The sequence below is a fragment of the Zingiber officinale genome, chromosome 7A, assembly GCF_018446385.1.
Source record: "Zingiber officinale cultivar Zhangliang chromosome 7A, Zo_v1.1, whole genome shotgun sequence".
Taxonomy (NCBI): domain Eukaryota; kingdom Viridiplantae; phylum Streptophyta; class Magnoliopsida; order Zingiberales; family Zingiberaceae; genus Zingiber; species Zingiber officinale.
In genome coordinates, this window is record NC_055998.1 from 132,866,461 (window position 1) to 132,890,653 (window position 24,193).

At 33.4% G+C, this 24,193-nt stretch overlaps 2 protein-coding genes across 6 annotated transcripts; both read right to left on the reverse strand.

Annotated features, from left to right (window-relative positions):
• Positions 1-204: 204 nt before the first annotated feature.
• On the reverse strand, positions 205-4,293 carry LOC122002651 (immune-associated nucleotide-binding protein 9-like). The gene is made up of 6 exons (XM_042557906.1): positions 4,137-4,293; positions 2,706-2,950; positions 2,322-2,599; positions 1,913-2,077; positions 1,684-1,818; positions 205-562 (listed from the first exon to the last, which is right to left on the reverse strand). The coding sequence occupies exons 2-6, from the start codon at positions 2,932-2,934 to the stop codon at positions 347-349; spliced, it is 1,023 nt and encodes a 340-aa protein (XP_042413840.1). The 5' UTR covers positions 2,935-2,950; positions 4,137-4,293; the 3' UTR covers positions 205-346.
• A 5,865-nt stretch (positions 4,294-10,158) lies between these two features.
• LOC122002652 (calmodulin-interacting protein 111-like) lies at positions 10,159-18,955 on the reverse strand. Of its 5 annotated transcripts, none has more exons than XM_042557909.1 (11): positions 18,462-18,955; positions 16,985-17,143; positions 15,947-16,806; positions 15,185-15,380; positions 14,719-14,926; positions 13,380-13,834; positions 12,418-12,844; positions 11,554-11,634; positions 11,272-11,462; positions 10,600-10,748; positions 10,159-10,484 (listed from the first exon to the last, which is right to left on the reverse strand). In XM_042557909.1, exons 1-10 carry the CDS (start codon positions 18,771-18,773, stop codon positions 10,626-10,628), a joined length of 3,012 nt encoding a protein of 1,003 aa, XP_042413843.1. In that variant the 5' UTR covers positions 18,774-18,955; the 3' UTR covers positions 10,159-10,484; positions 10,600-10,625. The 5 variants fall into 5 exon arrangements, with proteins under 5 accessions (XP_042413843.1, XP_042413842.1, XP_042413841.1 ...); XM_042557908.1 differs by having other exon boundaries at positions 10,159-10,487; XM_042557907.1 differs by having other exon boundaries at positions 10,159-10,491.
• Between the last annotated feature and the right edge of the window lie 5,238 nt (positions 18,956-24,193).

The following is a 24,193-nucleotide window of genomic DNA, read 5'->3' on the forward strand; positions in this document are numbered from 1 at the left end:
AATTTCCATTAGCAACATTATGCATCATTTGGTTGTACCTCATCACGTTTAAATTTACGAGTTTAAAGCTAAATCATCATGACTCGTGTTGTTGTGAAGGGGCCTTTGCATGAAAGCAAATTGTCAATACCCTCAAAGAAACCAAAATATGCTTTCTGAGTGGTTCTTGATGCAGTAAGGTCTAAGAGATGAGAAACCTGAGTATAACTGTGTCATAATGCAATCACCTTCTTATAAATGTAAAAAGTTTAGTGCATAGTTTCCCAAAGAAGATATAGAAATCGGAGTGTGATGAGCTAGACCTAGTTGAAATGATAATTACACTGGAATATTAGTGATGTGCATTTCACAGAATTATGCATGCGTTCTTGCTCTCTGCGAGCATTTTGAACTCTTGAGCATCCTTCTGAGCCCTCTCCAGCTTCTCCTTAAGGTTTTTAATATCTTCGTCCGATCTCTTTCTTGCTTCTTGAGATACCTTCTCTGCTTCAAGTCGAGCAGCTTGCTCTTCTGCCAATTGTTTCTCGAGTTTCTCCACTGTTAGCTTTAACTTTTGTTCAACCTACAGATGTGAAGGGGAAGTTAACTGAGAATAAAAATATTTCTGCTGAACAAAAAAAAAACATAATCATACATCTGGAAATAAGTAATTCAGAGGAAGTTTTTTTTGGTTAGTTATATACAGAGAGGTGTCACAATACAAAGACAAAAAATTTGGTTTAAAAAAGAAAGAAAAACAAAAAACCAAAAAAGAATATACCCGAACAATGTAAACAAACAATAGAAGAATGAAATTTCCCGCAAGTATCCAAACTTATGGCTAGAATAAATAAATAAGTTGCCTGAGAAGAAGATTAGTTCTAATAGAATAAAAATTGAAGTTAAGAAGCGGATGATTTGGATGCCATACAGTCATCGGAACAATAACAATATGAATCATATAATCTACCTAGAATAACCCTAGGGGGTACCCAATTAGCTAGAGGATGGTAGATTTGTTACAATAAAACAAAGATCAATTCCCCTCAAGAAAAAACTTTTCCCATTCTTGGGACGAGAGCGTAACTTGGGACGAGTTGTGAGGGACACCTAGGGTGAGCGTAATCCCATTTACTACGTTATAATCTACCTAGAATTAATTTCCTATGGTGATAATTGTTGTGTTCATGTTTCAAAAACAACATAAACAAAAGTATATAATGTAAATAATTTAATAATGGAAACGAAACGTTATTTGCTGAAGAAGAATACAGAACATTTGGAAGAAAAATTGCTTAAGCCCTAGACATTTTGCTGATTTATCTAAATGTCCTCATGATTGTCATCTCAACTCCGACAATATATAACTGTCAAAATTATCCCATAATTTCATACTGCCAATCTACACTTCCATGGTATTGTCGATTCACCCATCCACTATTAATAGTAAGGAAGGGGTGAATAAAAAATACTTATGGAATTGTGAAACTGATATTGAGGTTGATTTTCCCAGCTAATTGTCACAAGAAATTAATGAACTGATGTTTGGCATGAGAATTTAAGCGTACATTCTTTTCTGGACCAGTATTTTCTACCAATATAATGCTAATGTGACAAACTAAAAATCAATAAATGCCTCAGATTCAGATTGAGAATTTTTATATCAACATGCAAATTAGTTATAAAATCAGACAAACAATTTACCATTTCAGTAATTCGCTCAAGTTGACGATCATATGACTTGGATATTTCTTTCTTCAATTCAGATATCTGCTGTTCAGAATATCCTTGCTCAGATTCAACCTCTTTTTCTTTGCGATGGACGCTCAAAGCTCCTTTCTGTCACCATGAACATAATGTAAACAAGAAGTTCTAGAAATACAATGACGCATAGGATAGTTATAAATATTAAGTATCAAAGTTAGCTCCTTGCCTTTAATTCATCAAAAAGTTCATCAGAAAATGGTTTTCCACCATTGCTAGATACAACAGAGTCAACAAGATAAAAAAGGCCTTCCAATTGCTTAGTTCGTTTCGCCTCATCCTTAGTCTTGTTGTCAAAAAGAACAATTCTAGACTTGCAAGATTCAAGAAATTTCTGCAAAACAAAAGCAATGAAATTATAAAAAAGAAAAAATAATAATCAGAATATAGATTTTTTTTCTCAAAAACATGCAGGTCATGGAAGAAGATTCTTGATTGTGCACAAATAGAGCGTGCAAATATAATACAAATGCAACTTTTCTATCAAAGAATCATATGCAATCTTATGGTTATAGACATCTCAAATATATAAAATAAAGAACTTAAGTATCAAGAAAACAGAATAATGATGAAGGAACCTGTAAAGGCTTGTGCTTCTTGTGACCAATGAAATCCTTGAGAGATTGTCCATTACTTTCAAGATCATCTCCACCAGTAAAAACTACAATCATATAGTCAAGAATTTTTTCGCCAAAAAAGGTTTTTAGACTTTCAATTGCAGCCTCTTCTTCAGCTGAGAAACGTGATCTAACAGAAAAAACCATGAGTATTGCATGAATGCCATCTTTTGCCAAGTTTACACATCGAACAATTTCCCTGCCAGTAGCTTCTGCCTCATCAGAACTATCAAAGAGCCCTGTAAATATAAACACTCAAATCATCAAATAACAAAAGAAGAAAATTGTGGAGTGATATCATTCATAAGCAAACAAGGACACGAGGATCTCAGTATAAAAACTCACCAGGAGTGTCAATGACATTCACACGACGACCATCCCTCAATGTAATGCTTTGCAATTGACATGTACTTGTTACAGAAAACAAGCTGGTCTTTGACAAGAATGCCTCTTTACCAAGAATACTATTTCCAGTTGCACTTTTCCCATTTCCAGTTTTTCCAAAGAGGACCAAATTAAACTCATTATGGAAGTTGGGCAAGTCCCAATCATCATCCATGATACTTGAACTCATTATGCAATAAGAAAATCTGAACAAAATAAAAGAAACATAAAATAAAAAAATAAACTAATTTACTAAAGTACATGTACCAAAACTATGTTCACCTGGATCAAAAAAATTGAAAGAAAAAACTTTTCCAACCACATCCTCTCTCTATTAATATAAAATATGAACCAATATGAGTTAAAATAATTGGCTGTTGGATCAGAGAAAACAGGAAGCGGAAAAAGATTAAAAGGATGATTATCTAGTGTATATAAAATTGGTATATGACAAGCATTTATAAAGGTTTTGGTTACACCATTATAAATTATCATGAAAGCATGTTTATTGCTAAACAAATTGTGAAGCATGTTAGTGACTTATAATCCTAACTTCTCGGTGAGACTGGCAATTTTAAGATCCCCCGAGCATGTTCATTAATGATCCTTGTATGAATGAGTACCTTTCCAAGAGCTCAAGTGTGGGGTGGGAATTATAATTTACCTATCAAATCTTTAGCATGCCAAGTATGATGACACAAAAATGAGTTCAAGACCTCTTTGCTATGCGCTCATGTTGTTTTCCAAACTAGTTCCCCTTGCTAACTAACTCCATTAATGAAGATCCGTTGCAAACAAGCAATGGAATGTGTACTCTTTCGTGACTCACTCGTTCAAGAACTAGGTGCACAAGTGAATTTCTTCTAGTTTGATCTATTACCAAATAATCCAATTCATTCAAAGGTGAGAAATTGCCTCAGGGAGGAAGGAGGAAGGAGGAAGGCCGTCTACCTCAGGATTATCAAAAATAAAAGAGTAAAAATAAAAAATTCCACAATTGGCCCAACTTGTTAGATCAAAATTCCTAACAACGCAAGCTTCTGGAAATACAGCCGTCAAAGATAAAGCAGGTCTAAAAACAAATCGAAGTCCTTCATACTCTGCGTGCTCAATAAACATTTGTGCACAAACGCTATCTCCGATAGTGTGCACACAAGAAAGTGGGGACTAAGCAAAATCACTACCGATCAAAGCGAAATCTAGCACCGGAGAAACTCAAACTGATGAATTCAAAGTAAAATTAAAAAAAAAAAAGTTCGTTGAATCCGTAAATAATCAACAAAAAACTAGGAAATTTCCACCATGAATACCAAAACAAGCACAGCGGAAGTCGAGAAGTAACAGCGATTAGAGAAGAAACTAAATAAACGAGGAATCAGTGAGCGACGATACCTCTACTGATCGCACTGGAAGAAATTGATGAGCGCGGAGACGAGGCAATAGGTTTTTATCGGCAAGAGTGGCCAATCGGAAAGGGATCGGCGTCCGAGATGCGTTTTCCTCGCCTGGCCCCTCGGAAATTATCTTAATTAATAAGGTGTTTTTTTAGTCGGAACCCGTTTAAGCAGATTAATCCTAAATGTGACCAATTCGATTCTATATAAATTTTGTCAGTGTCCTAAGCAGTCTACTAATAAAAATTTATCTATTAATTCATTAAATTAGGATTCGATTCTTTTATATATATATATATATATATATATATATATATATATATATATATATATATATATATATATATGAGAAATATTATGTTACGGTGCCTTATGTGCGATTTTGCTGAACGATCTGGAAGTCTCCTGATCGATCTGTGGACCGATCAGGCTCTAGGCTAATCGGTCCCCAGACCGATCAACCAACTCTCTGTGAGAGTTGGCTTCGAAGCCTGATCGATCTGTGGACCGATCAGGTTATAGGTGGATCAGTCTGTGGACCGATCAGACTATAGGTGGATCGGTCAATAGATCAATCCCCCTATCTTTTTCTGCCAACGTTGATCAACTCTCACAGAGAATTGGTTGATCGGTCTGGGGACCGATCAGCCTAGGGCCTGATCGGTCCACAGACCGATCAGGAGACTCTCAGACCGATCAGGTTGGAGCCTGATCGGTCCAAGCCTAGATTCTCTTCTACCAGCGTTGATTTTTTTTGTATTTTCTCACTGACGTAGTAAGTACCATAGTAAAATTGCACATAAGGTACCGCAGCATAAAGGAAAAAACATCTGTTTGATGCAAATATGATATATTTAAATATTATTATTATATACAATAAATAATTGATCTTTCTCAAAGTGACCCCTCAATATCTAGTCCTGCCTCTGCCTCTTCCTCTTCAAGCAAGTACAACAAATAATAAAGAAATCAAAAGCTTTGTGGCAAAACCACTGCAATCTCATAAATCGATAGTTCACATTAGTTATTATCAAGGTCGGTTTAAGGTATAGATTATAATTTAGTCAAGATTTATTTTCATGGATAATTTTAATTTTTTATTAGTGAGATTATATTTAGTTAGTAATTTTAAAATTTTTAATTTTTAATAGATTAAAGCATAGAACATTTTTATTTTTTTTACTCTGGTTAAATTTAATTAATAATTTTAATTTCTTACAATTAAAATTAGAGTTGTTTAATAATTTATTTTTATTTTTTTTATTAAAATTTAATTAGTAATTTTTAACCTTTTACTGGTAAAAAATTAATTTACTAATCAAATTTAAATTTTGTAATAAATTTAAAATATTTATGAGTTATATTTAATTGATATTTTTTATAAAGATTTAATATTACATTATTATTTTTTTCTAAATTTTATTTTATTTTTCTATCTACTCCTTCTTCGTTATTATTTTTTAAAAATTTTATTTTTCTTTCATAAATCGATAGTTCACATTAGTTATGATTAGGGCCCCTATTATATTGGGGTCCATCAGATTTTATATATATATATATAAAAAGTTGTATATTAAATATTTAAAATTATGATTAAAATAAATTTAGTCAAGATTTATTTTCATGGATAATTTTAATTTTTTATTAGTGAGATTATATTTAGTTAGTAATTTTAAAATTTTTAATTTAATTTTTAATAGATTAAAGCCTAGATCATTTTTATTTTTTTACTCTGGTTAAATTTAATTAATAATTTAAATTTCTTACAATTAAAATTAGAGTTGGTTAATAATTTATTTTTATTTTTTTATTAAAATTTAATTAGTAATTTTTAACCTTTTACTGGTAAAAAATTAATTTACTAATCAAATTTAAATTTTGTAATAAATTTAAAATATTTATGAGTTATATTTAATTGATATTTTTTATAAAAAAATTAATATTACATTATTATTTTTTTCTAAATTTTATTTTATTTTTCTATCTACTCCTTCGTTATCATTTTTTAAAAAAATTATTTTTCTTTCAATTTTTTAATTATTCACCATTGATGTTTATTAGTTAACTATTTTTGGTTAAATACATTTTTTTAATAATTTATTAAAATTAAAATTGATAAAAAAAGATAATTTAATTTATAATGCTCCCACCAATACAAGAAGTCAAGAAAGAGTCTATTTTAAATAATGACTATATCTAGTACTGGAACATATTTCTCTAAGTTAAATACAATAATTTTATTATTATGTCAAGACTTTCTTTCATCATGAAAGTTAAAATTAATTGATATTTTTGTTAAATAGCAATTAAAATACATATTAATAATATTATAATAATTTATTACTCATTTTCAAATTAGTTAACATAAATATTTTTTTATTTTTTAAATTTTATTAATAAAGAAGTGAAGTTTGACGCAAAATAAAGTTATTCATACGTGGCATAGTTTGTCAATACTTCCAATTATATAAATTATTATTGTCAATATATGAAATTGTTCTTTTAAATTTTACTAATAAAATTAAATGTCACCCCCATGATATGATTGAGTTGGCTAATGCACAATGAGTAATGGGTTGAATATTGATAAAGCCGAGAAAAATACTCTTCCCATAGTAGTCAACTATAATTTCCTAATTTACTTCCTCATAAATGATCGTTAGATTGATTGTGTTAAATTGCTAAGGTAGCAACTTCTACTTTTACTATAATTAATAAAATTAAACAACTCTAATAATATTTATTTAAAAAAATATTAAAAAAAAAATTTTCTGGGATCTCAAAATTGAGACGGCCCTGGTTATTATTTACTTAATTTGATCATCATTTACTAGGCTTTTGAAATAACACATGCCCTCGGGATAAAAAAGAAAATTCCTTCCGTCCTCTAATTATTTAGCAGTCGATTAGAAGTTAACTCTATGATTTATCTCCTTTTATATAACTTGAAAACAACTATCCTATGAAAGACGTATATTTAACTTTTGCTACAACAATTGAAACTACAAAATGTATGCATCTGCTTTAATTCTAAGATGCATGTATTATTTCTTAAAATTAACTTTTAACAATCCCTCTTAATTTTGAGAGATCTAATGCTCCAAGTTTTACATGTAAGTAAAGAAAATTTTCAGTTGACAGCGCCTTTGTGAAGATATCTACTACTTAATCTCCAGTGTTGCAGAGAGCTAATTTAATTTCTCCTTTGCTTGTTAACTCTTTAACGAAGTGATGTTGTAAATCAATGTGATTTGTGCGATTGTGAAAAAATATGATTTTTTGTCATTTCAATGGCGGACATATTGTTACACAAGAATATGGTTGGTGCAGATTGTTCTTGCTTCGTATCTTTAAGAATTCTCCTTAGTCAAATAAATTCATATACTAATAGTCACATTATTTTATTTCTTTAATGACTAAGATACATGCTTAGTTCTTATGAAAAAAATATAGTCTGATGTACTCTTATGATCATCTATTAAACCTGTATTTAGAGACGGGTCAACCTGTGATAGGGTGGGCTGGCCATTTAGTGGGCGGGACGGCCCAATTCTCATCTTAGTGGATTAGTAAACCTCCAACCCAATCGAAAATTGGTCACGGGTTAGGCAGGTCAACCCACGAGCTCACTAAAAATATATAGAGAGAAAAAAAATTAAATTTTTTAGTTTGAGTTAACTATTAGGAAGGTCAAATCCACAAGCCCATTGAATTCTTCACTTTAATTTTAAATTTTTTTAAAAAAAAATCATGAGTCCATTAAATTTTTCCCTTTATTATTAAATTTTTTTTAAAAAATCCAACCCACAGGGTAACTCAAGCCCACTGTGAATCGACTCTTGTAAGTTGCAGGGCCATGTGGGTCGGCCTGTCTAGATCCACTTTTAAATGAATTGATAAAATTTAATTTAATTCTCTTAAATTATTTGATTGGACGAGCCAATCCAATAGACCCAACTCAAATTGACGATTTCTACCTACACAATCACTATCAGAAAACCATGCATTTCTTCCTCAGCTTCGAATATTATTCCATAATTATTCCTGGCACATATATAAGAAAACGTTTAATTACAGCAAGATGATGTTTTATAAGCTCACTCGTAAATTTTGGATATATAAATTTAAGTTTACCAAGATTTGTAACATTAGAACTATCAAAAGATATTAAAAATATTTTAAAAATTAATTTATATTTTTCTAAAATTAAGTATAATAATTGACAGATGTTAATTATCTAAAAGTTATCGATGTAATGTCAAATCACATTTAGGAATAAGTTTGTTCAATTGTCACTCCAAATATTAAAATATAAAAAAATTATTATTTATTTTTTTTAATTTTCAATTAATTTTTTTTCAACTCTAAATTCGGCCGGATGCTTCATTTTGACATATCACTTTAATGACTTGTAATCATCGTCTGATTAAAATTTATTGGAAGTTTTACCATACTTATATTTTGAACGTAATTGTTCGGACGGAAAAGTAATTTTCGGAAAATGCTTATAAACTTCTAAGTTGCTTTGTAAATTAGTTTTCTACCAAAAGTTAAAATACAACCAATTATTTTGAGTTCCAAACCGAAAGAAGCACCAAATAATAACTTGTGCCCTAGAGAAAACAAAGGGTTAGGCTTTAATAAAGGGGGGAATTCAATCATAAATTCAATTTTACATACAGACCTTATCCTATTGATCAAAATTTTTATTTCTATTTCCTAGTCAAATATAATAAACATTAATTTATCTAATTATTCCTGATATTTTCAAGTATAAAAAATCTAAAAATAAATATAATTTTTCTTAAATTCAACCCATTAAACTAGAATTCAATATATTTTCTATCAAATTGGACAAATTTTTTTTCCACTTTAATTAAATGAAAAATATACTAAATTTTCTTTAAATGATACTCAATTGGATAGAAAATATATTAGATTTTTTTTAAATAGTATTGAATTTAAAAGGAATTATATTAAGTAGGAAAAAAATTATATTCAATTTGATAAAAAATATACTAGATTCTAATTTAAAATGTCAAATTTAAGAGGAATTATAGAAATATATTGAATTCTAATTTAAAGTGTTAAATTTAAGAGGAAGTATATTTATTAAAATTAAAATTATGATTGAAGATTTTTTTCTAATTTATCATTAATAAAACTAGTGTTATCAATAACAAATAAAAAGTACAGGGGTAAACGACAATTTCAAAACTCTGGAAGGCATTTCAAAGAAGGCCCCAAACTATTGAAGGCAGCATAATTTCTCTTAAGAAGTTGACTATGACAATATCAAGTATTATCCATATTGTAACAATTTGTACCCCTACCGACATAATTTGAGTTGGTACTTCAACCGCTTAACTATAATAATTTATTTCCTTCACCTTGTTGTAAGATCAACAGTGAAAGATACTTGGGTGAGGAAGTCACTTTTTTACCACATTACAAGAGTTTGTACACAATGGTTGGCAGTGTAATAATAAGGAATATATTTGGTTGAAAATCCAAAATAAAATGTCTTCCAACCATGTTTCTTTTCAAAAGTACTATAATATAGCTTTTACACAACTGAAAACAACATTGATATTTTTTTATATAAAAATGGAAGTCTTTAATTTTTTTTTTATAATACAGGAAATATTCACAAACTCAAATAAATGAGAGCACTGTGATCTAAAATGCATATTTGGTACAACAAAATTTGATCCCATTGCATTTATTAGAACAAAAGTGAAACCTTTACCTTAACATTCATTCCAGGGTAGCCCAAAGGAAATAAATCAGGGAGACATTGCCCTAATACAACGGCCCTGTATACGGGAGAGATCAAGCACCCGGTAAAGCATTTCAGAGCTTAAGACATTAGAACAACTACTCATATAGGTACCAACTGCGCCAACTTGGGAATTGAGCTTAAGATATATTAGAACAACCACTCAGTACCAACTGCGCCAACCCATAAAGACAATTAAGTTCATTTAGCTAATGCAGCTGACTGCAATGAATACAATCCAAGACAGTAACAAATATTTTGCCATTGCAACTTGGAGCATATGCTCCAGCTAATATATCATACAAAAATTCCCAGAATTGAGTGAATTTTAGGAGCTTCTACAGACTAGGAGGTTGTTGGCCAATATACATTTGAAGAATAAAATGAAAAGATGTAGGATTTTTCAATCGCAATTTCCAACACAACATGATAAATTTTCTAGACATAATATCAACAAATTATTAGTGTTATAAGATAGACCAAAAAAACTCTATGAAACCTTTGCAGCTTGCTTCAGTTCAATTCACCTTCATAAATGCAAGATTTCTCTGGTCACGCCAAACTCATCTGCTAACTATCATGCAAGTACAACAAATCAGGACAAAAAGAAAAAAGAAAATCACAGAGAAGCATGTACTCAGGACTTGCAAAGGGTGAACAGAAAAGAAAGAAAAAAAATTACCGTATACATTTGCCTATCACAGATCGTCATACAACCAATCTTCTAAACTGCGCTGCAAGCTCTATATAGAATTTGAGATCTGATGGTTCAATCTGACTAATTGCAGACTTAAAATGCATCATTGACACTTCAGTTGCCTCCAGGCTTTCCTGATAAGGTTGAGGCAGACTCTCAGTAAGCTTCAAAAGTGTCAAGATTTTTAATCCGACAATAACATGTCAAGCACCAAATATAAGCCTTTAATAATAAGAAAGTCGTTGAATTAAAAATTTAGAGTCATCAATGTTAATTATATTACAAGCATCTCAATTATTAATAGTTATACTTTACTAATAATAAAATGATTATCATGCATCGAATGGGCACATTAATTTCTTGCATTATTTTAGTGAGATCAATCCTATACTTTTTCAAGTTTTAAATAATATAATGCACCTACAAACTCAGGACCAACAAAATTGTGTTGGCATGAGCAGCATGGTGATATTACTGATGCTGATGCAGTAGTGATATCCCATTGACTATTGGAACAATATTTTTCATAGGGTTGACCAATATGGATCATCATGTGTAATCATATATGCACACAAATGATTTGATGAATTCCCCTGTAGAACATGCATGGCAATATATGCACACAAATAATAGATATGAGGGAGTAAAGCAGCATACTTCCAATGCAGCAATAGCAGCTTCCCTGCACACTAACTTGATGTCCGCCCCAGTATAACCTTGAGTGAGCTGAGCAAGATCTCTTATACTAACATCAGAACTGCAAGGAATGTTTCGCAAATGAATACGGAATATATCTTCCCTATCATTTTCATCAGGTGGTTGGACATCTACCACCCTGTCAAAGCGCCCTGTTGAGCTCAAAAGTATCAACAATGCCTGAAAAAAAACCCTGATGGGCTAGAACTATTAAAATAAATAGAAAAAGGGGTGCAAGAGAACCTGGCCGCAGTAATGCAGGATCAATCTTGTCCGGGCGGTTAGTAGCAGCGATAACTACAACACCAGCTCTTTGATGCAAGCCTGAAATGATCACGAGGCGACCCCAATGTATTAAATATGATTAGTAGAAAACACCACAAAAAAGACAACTGATTTGTTGTGGATCCACTGTTCAATAGATCTCGTGATTAATATTAACCTAAGAACCACAAACAAGCATGATTCAGTTGGTTTGTGATCGAAACTCAATAGAGAATAAGTTGATATAATCCTGACATAGTAATTTTCATTTTTCTAGCAGAAGAGCCATTGGACGCTTGTTAACTCCATTCCAAGCTTGGAATTAGGTGTTTATCAGAATAAGCCAATATGGCATCAAGTAATCTCTCCAATGTCCTATATTGAAACAAAAGAGAAAAATATAATCTGTAAATCCAACATCAGATTCAGTATAAGTTGATAGCATAGATCCGAATAGTTATCATATACTTTATCATGAGTGACATTTTGATTCAATGGACTGATATTAGCTGACTGATTGAGTTACTCATTAGCTTCAGAAAGACCATATCTTCCTATCTGATGGATCATCAAAAAACTTCTCTTCTTCCCCCATATACATTCCACCTTTCATCCTTCTCTTATTTTTTTAATTCCACTAACCTACTGAAATCTCTAAGAGAGAGAAAAATAAACTTATATTTCTGAGATTTTGCAGGGAACTAAATAACAGATAAGAAAATTAATTACAAACTCCATAAGTACAAAATTTGAGACCTAAGCTTGACAAGGAAATCTTGTGTAGAAATCTTACAAGAAAGTACCATAACGATGTAATAGAATTTACTGAAGTTATTTACTTACCATCCATTTCCACAAGCAATTGGCTTAGGACCCTGTCACCAACACTTGTACTATCACTATCCTGTCCACGAGTGCCTGCAAGGCCATCTATTTCATCAAAGAACACAATTGCTGGAGAATTAATTCTGGCCTTTGCAAACAATGCTTTCACTGCTTTCTCAGACTCTCCAACCCATTTGCTGAAAAGTTCAGGACCCTTCACCGCAAGGAAGTTCAATTTTGCCTCAGAAGCTACCGCACGGGCCATCAATGTCTTACTACAGCCTGGTGGACCAATCATCAACAAACCTCTTGGAGGGCGAATACCCACACGCTTAAATGCATCAGGTGATAATTGGGGCCATTGGACTGCTTCAATCAGCTGTTGTTTAATCATAGCTTGGCCCCCCACATCTTCCCACTTGACTTTTGGAAGCTCAAGCATGACCTATCACCATATAAATGATGTGAATCATTTCGAAGTCAATATAAGCATGCAAGAAATAGACACCATAATTGGTATCATGCTACAAAAAAGGGAAGATGATAGTCAAGATTACAACTAAGAAACTGATAGCAATAAACTTGGATAATTGAGCCAAATTGACCATCAAGGCAAGAGAGAAGAAACTGATTACAGATTGATCCCTCAACTGATATACCATAAGATCAAAAATAGATGAAAGGACAAGGATTTTGTAGCAAAATTCATTCACGTCATCACACAAAGATTTCTAAAAAATATGTAAACAACTGATCATAATCTTTGCAAATTCATTAGCAATATCGAAGGCACCATGATGGAAGATGGATGCAATGAGCATGTGACCTGATGGGACGCGAGTACAAAGTACAAATATCTTAAAACCATGCAATTAGTAAATTATGACATCATTTATTCATATACATTTTATAAGAATACAGGACATGAGAACCACTAAGGCATAAATTGATGCTTGATGTGAGTGATTCAGAAAAAGTACCTCACGCATAGCACTAGGCCTCACTTTCAACTTTGCTTTATCAAAATCCTCAAGAGTTAGCGCAAACCTAACTCTTTTTTCACCTTGTACAGACATATTACAATTATCTTGACGACCTAATCCACTGACAGGAGAAGCCTGTTCTGACGACATGTTCAATGCTGACAGTGATGAAGATATCAAATCTATCTGTTCTGTTGTTTCAGCATCCACATCTTTGTGAAGTCGAGATCCTAGATATTCTTTTAATTTAAAATGGTAGTCTATACCTTCTACCTCAATATACCGACGAAGAGCATTCATGGCGGCCTCATTGCAGAGAGCAGTTAGATCAGCACCAACAAATCCATGTGTACCCGAAGCTAAAGATTGAATTTCTATGTTGCTGAGTGAGTGAGTCATATCATTCAGAATTGTCCGTAGTATATCTAGTCTCTGTTCTGGAGATGGAACACCTAAGGATGAAAATCAAAAATGGCAAAGTAGAGGACAAAAGCTTAGTAGCCAAATTAGATATAACTAAGCAAAGTTAACAAAACAGTTAGGCAAATGTATCTCCACAACATTCTTGTCAGCTGTAGTTTAAATACCCTAATGATGGAGAATGATATCCAATTTTTCGATGATTCCAACCTAAGATGACGATTAACACAACGAAAGGGCAACCCGATGCACGAAGCTCCCGCTAATGCGAGGTCCCAAGGAAGGGTTTATTGTATGCAATCTTACCTTTGCAAAAGGCAATTTCCATACTTGAACCCGTGATCTCACTCGCCAGTAACTATATCGTTGCGTCAAGGCTCCCTCAAATACAAACTAAGTAAGAGATTTGCAAATACGAACTGCCTATATGTCAAGTTATTCTAATTTTCCAGTTGACAAAAAAGTTGTGAACCAACAAATAGTCCTGCAATTACTTTTGCCAATCATATACTAACATCTATGAAGTTAAATCTTCTAATACTTGAATTCCTTAGTTACCCTCGCCATACCCATATAGACATTCAACACCAAGTGGAACACCAACCTCGCTCACCACAACTAAACAATTCTAGAATACAAGATGATAGATTCTGCATCCTTGTTAGTGTCAGTCAATCATACCTAAAGTCCAAGTAACAGGTCGCAATTGCCAATTTTAAACAACATACATTGGAATATCTTCCCTTGTAACTGAATCCTTTTATTTTGTGGTTCAGACTTCAAAGAAGAGTCAATTCCACAATGGAAAAGTTTAATACCACAAATAGGATTTGTTGTGATATTGTAATACCAAATAGATGACTGTTGCAATATTTAAATAATAAAAAACAAGCATGTATGTAATACAAAAATGTACCTATTTCAATTTCTCGTTCCAATCTTCCTAGTCGTCTCAAGGCAGGATCGATACTGTTAGGCCTATTGGTAGCCGCAATGACAAGTACACGGTCATTTTTATTTATCTCATCCAACAATACCAAAAGTGTGCCAACCATTCTAAGAGATAGATCTTCACCTCCATCTCTTCGTGCTGGAGCAATGACATCCAATTCATCAATAAAAACCTGTAAAGGAAACTCTCATTAGTACTTCATAGTGCATACACAAGAGAACAATATAACAAAATCATTACATTCTCCAAACAACAGAACATGAGACTATTGCATGGTATAAAATGCTGAGCCGTGCAGCGAGGTTCGAAGCTGCAAGGTTCGCAGCGGCCTCGCAACGTCGTGGAGACCATGATTGAATCAGTAAGTGACTCATAGATGCAATTTAAAATAAGAAAGATGAACAATATGAAATAAGAATAAACAACTAACCACAGAAGGAGAAGCTTGTTTGGCTGCATTAAAAACTTTGCACAATGCTTGCTCCGATTCTCCATAGTATTCACTAATGACCTCAGGCCCATTGATAGAGAAAAGTCTAACACCAGCTGCATGCGCACAAGAAGTTACCAAAGATGTTTTTCCTGTACCAGGAGGCCCATGAAGTAGCACACCTTTGTACCTAAGTCTGAAAAAGGTATGCACGATAAGATCAACAAATGGCAAGAATGCCGGGGAAAGAAACACAAAAACAAATGAAGTGACAGAAATAAATAATAAAGTTCGCTCAATAATTCAGGTGCATTCCATCAAAAAGATATGAAGTGCCAGAAATAAATAATACAGTTCAAGCTCAATAAATTCAGATGCATTCCATCAATTACAAAAGCTAATCTTCAAGAATGACATAACAAGGTATCAATAGATCAGATTTTCTGCATTTGGTAGTTTGGATTAACAGCTTGAAGATTAAAATAATGATACAAGCAACTAAAAGAGACACTCAGCAGTTCCTCATAAGCTACTTTAGTAAACAAATCCCAATATTACATTATTTTAACACTGTAAAAACGTTCACATTCAATAAATTGAAATGAACCTCTTAGACAAACAATTTCGTGTAATCCATCCAAGTTCATTATTCACAATACCAATATGTAAAAAGACCCAGTTGGGAATAAAAACAATGAGCAATAAAAAAATGATTCAGAAAAATATATATTATACAAAGACAATAATGACAACAATTGATACCTAGGATCAGCCAACAAGGATAAAATAATTTCCTTCAATGCTGCAAATTCCTTATGCAACCCACCCAATTTTATAACAAAATTAGCTTCCTTACTGTGAGTAAGTTTACAATTGGCATAGCCATTGTCCAATTGCACTTCATTGGAGGGTTTACAATTCATCGAGGTTGAAGTAGAGAGATGTACTTTTGTTGTGGAGTCGAGCACAAAAATAGGATCTAGCTTATCTAAACTAGAGATTTGTAATTCATTATGCAACAAATCACTCTTATCTGAAGCCACTTCTTTACTAGAGAACCCCTCCAATGGCATATCAGAACCTTCCACCATAAAAACGCAGATTGGTCCACCTATTGGAACAGAGACAAAATTTCCCTTGAACAAACGACGGCCACATAACCACACCGAAGCATGTGACTGCACTATCTCCTTGATTCTTTCATCTTCTACAGCCAACTTTAAAATAGATGCATCCATGTCAGATAGTGAATCTGAAATTGAAGTAACTTTATTGGAACTTTTTGAGCTCATAGGAGAGACAACATACGAAGAAGATTTATTTTGATTTGGCGTCCTTGGTAATGCAATCTCCACCATTTTAATTGGAGGATGGCCAGAACTTGGTCCTGAAGTACTGGCTTTTCTTTCTCTGCTGTAACGAAATAATCCAGGCTTAGGCAGAAGGAGTTTTAGGTAAAGGTCCTTGCATTTACTAAAATATGGAGTGGAACCAACAGAATTGTTCAAACTAGATGTTAAAGTGAGTGTCTCAACTGGGCAGATAAATACTGCTCTTCCAGGTGCAGGAGATCCAAGAGTGCGTGAAAGAGCCCAAGATAATCTTGCTTCATTCTTAACAACCTGAAAATAGTTCCAAAGCACATTTTGGTAAAATTTGCAACCACAGATTTCTTGAGTTATAAATCCACAATCAGTAACTTAATAAAAAATAGCATAAAGGAAAATATAGGTATGGAAAACAAGTCAAGTCTCAAGTTATAATGATTCTCCGATGAAGGATAGAAATAAGAGTATTTACCACATGTGATGAAGAAACATAAGCAATAGCAAAATAACTGCCTATTGTGTCAGTCGTATGATCTTCAGCATCATAACCAAACTGTGAAGAACATTCCTTGGTTAAAGATTTAAGTGGAAAGTTAGTCAGATTTGCATTGTCCAAAGCAGGAAGTGATACCTGTCACCATAATAAGGTCCATATTAATTCACCTAGCAAAATTTCAAAGAAAAAAAGCAAAGGGATGGTCATTACATAATCTAAATTTTATCTTGAGCTATATTAGTGCAAAGTGCAAACAAGGTTGAGTATCAGCATAAAGTCTAGAAGCCAGATATCAACATGAAGTGTAACAGTCAAAGAAGCAACCAGACATTAAGAAGCAAAATTGTTAATTAAGAATGACATGGGCCACACTCATAGGAAGAACATCACACCATAATGCAATCAAGAATTTTAATTCTATTTAAAATTATTCAAACTTGTTCAAGTTATTTCTTTTATAATTTTGGAACTTCTAAAAAATTGTTTAGTTATTTTAGAAAAGTCTATGAGAATCTTTCTTTTATGAAGAATAAGTCATGTTATTAATCTATACAAAGGGGATCCCATATATTGAACAGTTTTGAGTTAATCTATATAGGTATTAGAATCTTTCTCTAGACCAACCATCTTTATCAAGAATTGTACTAAAAGAGCACTGATACGTGTTCAACCTTTAGTGGTAGCTAGATAGATAAGCAAAGTCTAAATTTGCATGGGCTTTAATCTTTCAAAGAAAGTAGAAAGTCAACGTGTTTGTACTTGGAGGAGACAATAAGGCGAGAGCGCTTTTCATTCTGATTCTCAAAATTGGTACTCAATACAACTATTGTGCTCCGTGTTGAATATGAAAATAGGAACTAGTGAAGCAAGCAAAGAGAGAAGTGAATGGAACAAAGTCATTCACCCTATCAAGGTCAGAGTGGACTCAAACTTTGTCATTGAGGAGTCCAACATCGCATTTCTATTCCCCAAAGATTCTTATATAGGGAAACAGGTTTTGGCAAGAATAAGCTCTGAAAGGAAGTCATTTTCTTCGCCCAACTAAAGGAATAAATTGTTCTTCTATCCTCATTAGGGATGGGCATCTAAAACAAAAACTAAAACCATAATTGAACCAACAGAACTAAACCAAAAATTTGAAAGAAGAGAAAAGTTTATCTGTATAGTTTATTTTGATAAATAAATAAAAATGGTTTTGGTTTAGTTTTAGTTTAGAACAATAGTATACCAGGGAAAGTCAGTCTTAATTTTTCTATTACAAGTCATTTTCTTGTAGACAAGGTGCAGCCTTGTATTTTTGGACAAGCGAATGAAAATAATTTTGACACGGTTAGAGAATAAAACTTGAAAAGTGATCATTTCTTTACAAAAACTAGTGTAAATGAAACTTTCTGATGATAAGCATGTTGAAGTGGTAAACAATAATACTGAAATCGCAGAACAACCAAATTACCGAGACAACGGAGTTGTGGGCGAAGGAGTTAGATATCATGGCGGCCTGAGAGAGCCAAACCGTAGCACGGTTTCCGTCGGAGGTCGAAGGCTCCGTGTTGGAGGTCCGTCCACACAAGGTCCGCTCCTCGTCGAGTAAGGCCGGGAACCTGGCAGCGGCAGAGGCGAGACGGTGGCGACGGATAACCTCATCATCATCGTTCGATGGAACACCAAGTGAAGAAACTTTCGGCGTCTCAGGGATGCCAGGCGAGCGGTCCGAAAGAGTAGACGGCGGAGAAGCCCTTGACGACTTTTTCCCCTTCTTCGGCATCTCGGGAACAAGCGAGAGGGGATCGGATGCTCTGTCGCGTCGGAGTAGTGTGTTATTAACGCCGACCGTGACAGCGGAGTAGAGGGGGAGGAATTGTGGCGACCGCCTATTGAAAAGGCGGTGGCGGCGAAGGGTTTAGGGTTTTAGGTGGTGATGACAAGAACAGTGGGCAGTGGGGAAAATCATTGTGACAAAAAGTGAAACGAGCATATGACGAACAGGATATAATACAAGAATAAAAAATTTATTCCTTAGCTATCCCGAGGAGGATCGACCCTACGATCTCATTGTGGTAACACCCATCACATACCAACTCGGATGATCCGCGAGGTCAGTCAGTGGGGAAAATCAAAAACTTGGGCAGGTTGGCGGAGTTTTTTCAATATGAATTTGGAAGCGGACAATGGATATTCAGGTGGCCGGATCCTTTGGACCGTAATTTTTGGTCTGCTCCTAGATTAGAAGTTGCTTATAGGTGAAATTTTATGGACTCTATCTGTATAATAGATGTGATCCATGAAATCGTATCTATTAATGAAGTGGTCCATCCTCTAAATCCGGTCTCTATATTCAGGGTGTCCTTGGTTAAGGGTTTTTTTAAAATTATCGACACAAATTCTATTTGATTTAGATTGATGATTTTAAAATAATAATTAAAGTGACAAAAGGCGATTCGCTCGCCCCTAGCGCCTCCACCAACCCGTCCTTAGGTTAACACGGAGAAGGTAAATCACGAGTGGCTATTAGCCATTAGTGTAAATGACCAAGACATGGGAGAGGTTATGCTCGGTCACGCTGAGTTTCGACCCAAGATTTCATATGATAACACCTCATGTCTTAACCATCACACACGTAAGTACAAATAAGAATAAAAATAGGAATAAAATCGGATCGGGATTTTCAGATTAGATAAAATTAAGGATGAAAATAGAAATAAAGATAGAATATAATTCAAAAGAGCAAAGATAGGAATGACAAATCCACCGCACCCCATCCCATTGGCATCCATAGTTTTAGGGGAGCGGTGAGGGAAACAAAATGGGCTATTGCCCTAAACCCCCTTATTTATCTGAATAATCATATCAAAGACTTTTTAAACTTCAATAAAATAAAAAATAATTTTGCTCATCTCAATTATTCCTAACGTCGGTCCTTCAAAGGGGAAGGGTATTTAATTTTTAATGAGAATGAACCCTATAAGAATTGACTCATGCCAAATAAAACTACTCTACGAGGTCAAGCATCCTTTAGGAGTAAAAACCTCAAAATATAAGGCTTACCTAATTATTATTCTTGGTTATGTATATTGGAATAATTAGATGAAAATGAAGTCATGGTTAGAAACAATGCTAAATTAGTGGCACGAGATTTCACATAAGTATAATGGTTGGGCTTAGGGCTATAAATAAATTGAATGTTCAGACGTAGCATAAACAGTAGATGCATTACATTTTTTATGTAATAGTCAGGGCTCAAATCTTGTAAGGAACTCACGACCTAAAATTCACCCTACCAAACTCCTCTTACCTATATACCTGAATTTACTTCCCTCTATACATGTGAGGCCGACTCTAGGCGATTGTTAAAGTGACGGATTCACCCCTTGAACAACTCGTTAAATTAAACGAATAAGCTCACACATATATATGTTCAACTCGTTAATATTCATGAATAATATTTATGAACAAAGTTTATAAATCATGCTAGTTAATAAAACTCTTATTAACATGCTAAATAAATAAAGAAACTTTAAAGTGAATAAATAAGTTTATACTATCAAACTTAATAATCAACTAAATAAACTTAAAATATAAAAGTTTCAAACAATCAAATAAGCTTGAATTTAAAGCTCGATAACATCTAAACATACCAAATTTAAGTCAAGCTTAGCAAAACACACGCTCATAAAAAATAAACTAAGTCAGACTTAAATAATCATTTAAACAGCATGGTTCATTTTAGACTCGACTTGGCTTGACTCGATTAACTTATCAAACAATTTATGCAAAAGATCATACGTTGACTCGGACACCCTCACATGGTTGGGCCAATAACTATCTATAAAGAGGTAAATAAAAAAAATGAGCGGGGAGCTATATGAAATAATCATTTTAACAATATGATTTATTTTATGCTTAACTTTATTGGTGCAATATCTCCTAGGTTAAGGTTGACCAGGTTGACTAAGCTTGAGTTGGCTCAAGCTTGAGTCTTAATATTTGGATTTCGATGTTTGACAATATGTAGAGATTGCAGTTACAATCGTTAGATTGGGGAGATTATTGGTGCAATTCCCCTCTGGTCAAGGTTTGACTAGTTAGATGTGAAGAAGAGTCAAGTAGGTCAAGGTTGACCGGATACTTGACCGAGAAAGTCCTAACTAGAGATTAGACAAAGGAAAGTCCTGGTGAGTGAAGTCAGATAGTTGGAAATCCTGGTGAGTGATGCCAGGTGAAAGACCTAGTGAGTAAAGCTAGGCAGTTGGGAAATTCTGGTGAGTGAAGCCGGGCAGTGTGAAAATCCTTGTAACTGAATTTAGGTGAAAATCCTAGTGAGTGAAGCTAGGTGAAAGTCCTGGTGAGTGAAGCCAAGCGGATGGAAATTCCTGGTGAGTGAAGCTAGGCAGATAGAAAGTCTGGTGACTGAAGCCAAACACGTGAAAATCCAGGTGGGTCAAGGTTGACCGAATACCAGGTATTGGGAAGTCCAAGTAGATCAAAGGAGTGATCGGATACTTGGCACAAGGAAATTCAGATGAATCAAGGGTGGGCGAATATATAGTGGAAGGAAGTCCAAATGGATCATGAAAAATTGGACACTTAGCACAAATATTTAAGTATTCTTTAAGTTCTTTAAAAAAGGGTAGAAAGCCACTATCACATTCCATGTAACATTCAGTTGTATCTTTGGACCTTGGTATAACATTATCATGGTGGCAAAAGGCGAATATGCTCGCCCCCAATGCCCCCGTCAATCCGTCCCAAGGCCAACACGGAGGAGGTAAATCACGGATGACTACTAGCCTTTGAAATAGTGACTAGCACATAAGGGAGACATATACCTTGATTTTACCGAGATTCGAACTCTAAATCTCATGATGATAATATTTCATGTGGTAATCATTAAACACATCCGATGGGACTTGGTATAACATTATCATGTTTCTTATAATAGTTGGATTTGGTGATGAGTGATCAATGGTGAGATGAGATGAGACAGATCTGCTAGTTCCACGAGGACGGTTTCGAAAAAGGTGCCAAAGTGTATTCGATTAGGTGGGGGACCATCCAGTGTACTGAATGACACTGTTGAATGGGGTTGAGGGTGGCAGAAAAGTGCAGCAGATGACAATGAACAGCTGTTCTTAGGCTTGAGGGCGTGCCAAGGACACGGAGGGGTTGCTGAGTATGGAAACTCGAGGATAAAAAGATTGGAAAAAACAAGGGAAAAGTGGAGCAAAGTAAGAAGGGGCATAGAAAGAATGACAAAATTTCATATGGAGGACCTCTGTCATTTTGTACATCTTTGTGTCTCTTTTTCCCACTTCTCATATGTTCCACCCTAATAATTGGACCCTTAGAAAAGAGTGGGGTAAGGTATGAGAGAAGGAAGGTGTATAATGAGAGCAAAAGAGGAAGAATAGGATAATTGAAAACGAGAACTCGAGTAGGAGGAAAAGCAGAGGATGGAAAATCAGGAAAGGAGAAGTGGTGAGCAAGTGGAGTAGGATAGAATCAATTTGCAATGGTATCAAATTAAACTTTTGCAAATGGAAGAGTGAGGTGGTGTCTGAACCCATTAGGCTGCTTTGTTCAATAATAGAACGCCTAGGTACAAGCACTAGCCAAGTAAAGCATCCTAAACAACATCAATGAATTAATTTCCTTCTTTTTGAATTAGTCATATTTGTTTGGAGTGACATTTAGTAGTATTTTAATAAAAATTCGGTGAATTGTGTATCCACCTTGCAAGGCCGGCCCTGACTTTTGGAGACCCTTGGACGAAAAGAGAAAAGTGACGTCTATAGGAAAAAAAATTAATAGAAAAACTTAAAAATCAATATATTTCATTTAAAATATGGTAAACTCTATACAAAATTTATTTCTCAAGATTTTTCAAAAAGTGCAACACCAAACAAAATATGTTTCCTAACTTTCTCCAAAAAGTGTAATACCTACAAATAAAAAAAATAAGTACGAAATAATCATTGAAAAAATCTATATCTTCTAGCATTTTGAGAAGCAAAATCATCAATAAGATATTCAAAATCAAAATTTTCTAACACCTCATTTTTGATACATAAAATTATCAAACTATTTACATAAAATCATTATCATCATTTTTTCTCAATTCTTCCTGCTCATTCGTTGCATGATTATGATCATCATTTCTCTCAATTCTTTCTGCTTGTTGATTGCATGATTATTTAATTCTTCTTGATTACTCGATTGCTGCTTATTTGTTACATGATCATTTAGTTCTTCTTGACTTTCTTCTTGCAATTCATCAACTGAATTTTCAATTGAAGAGCTAGCTTTAAAAAACTTATGAAGAACACCTTTGTGAGTTTTAATAATCCGTTCCACTCTTTTTCTTTTGTTTCTTTTCTAAATCCAAGACTGATATTTTTTTTGAAACATGTTTGTATTACAAATTTCAAGTGTAAAAATAAAGCACACAAAACTAGCAACAAAGCTAACAATGAAACAAACACAAGCAGTGAAAATAATAGTCAAAAAACAATAAAGTCTGGTTTGTGTTTGAAGCAATCGATATAACTTATTCTATAATGATTAAAATTAGGATAATTTATTTAAACTCTTTAAAATCTGTAAGAAAAATCATAAAATATTAACTCCAATATAATATTAAAAATCAATATTGTATATTGATAATAAAAAAAGTATAGATAAGCAGGTAATTTAAATTGTAAGTTTATATATTGATGAATGATAATTTTGATGAAATTAAAATAATTAACTTTTCTAATTTAATTAGAAGAAATTCAAAAGAGAAAAAAAAAAGGAAATTAGTATTCAAGATTCATACTTACTTTTAGAGTCTTATGACTTCTGTAAATAAATTAATGAAGAAAGAATTGTACAAGAAATAAAATCTTGGAAAGAGAAAAAAGGGATTGTTTACTTTCCTCCTTTTTTTTCTTTCTTTTACTTTTTAGATTTTTTTCTTAAATTTTAATAGAAATATATATATATATATATATATTTGGACCTTTATTAAAATAATCCAATCAAATATATTTTTTAGGTTTTTATTAAAACAATCTAAGTATATATAATCTATATTATATATGTATGTCAAATTTGGGACCCCCTAAAAATCAAGGGTCCTTGGCCATCACCCCCGGTGACATGCCTCAGAGTCGGCCCTGCCACCTTGTTATCTATTGGTAATTTATG

What these genes read in the sequence shown, in the direction of transcription:
- LOC122002651 (XM_042557906.1), bottom strand. Translation starts at nt 2,934, where the DNA reads ATGAGTTCAAGTATCATGGATGATGATTGGGACTTGCCCAACTTCCAT. An exon ending in AGAAGCACAAGCCTTTACAG is followed by an intron (nt 2,078 to 2,321) that starts GTTCCTTCATCA and finishes TTTGTTTTGCAG; the next exon opens with AAATTTCTTGAATCTTGCAA. An exon ending in AACTTTTTGATGAATTAAAG is followed by an intron (nt 1,819 to 1,912) that starts GCAAGGAGCTAA and finishes TCATGGTGACAG; the next exon opens with AAAGGAGCTTTGAGCGTCCA.
- LOC122002652 (XM_042557909.1), bottom strand. Translation starts at nt 18,773, where the DNA reads ATGCCGAAGAAGGGGAAAAAGTCGTCAAGGGCTTCTCCGCCGTCTACT. An exon ending in TCCTTGTTGGCTGATCCTAG is followed by an intron (nt 15,381 to 15,946) that starts GTATCAATTGTT and finishes TACCTTTTTCAG; the next exon opens with ACTTAGGTACAAAGGTGTGC. An exon ending in TCCTGCATTACTGCGGCCAG is followed by an intron (nt 11,463 to 11,553) that starts GTTCTCTTGCAC and finishes TGAGCTCAACAG; the next exon opens with GGCGCTTTGACAGGGTGGTA.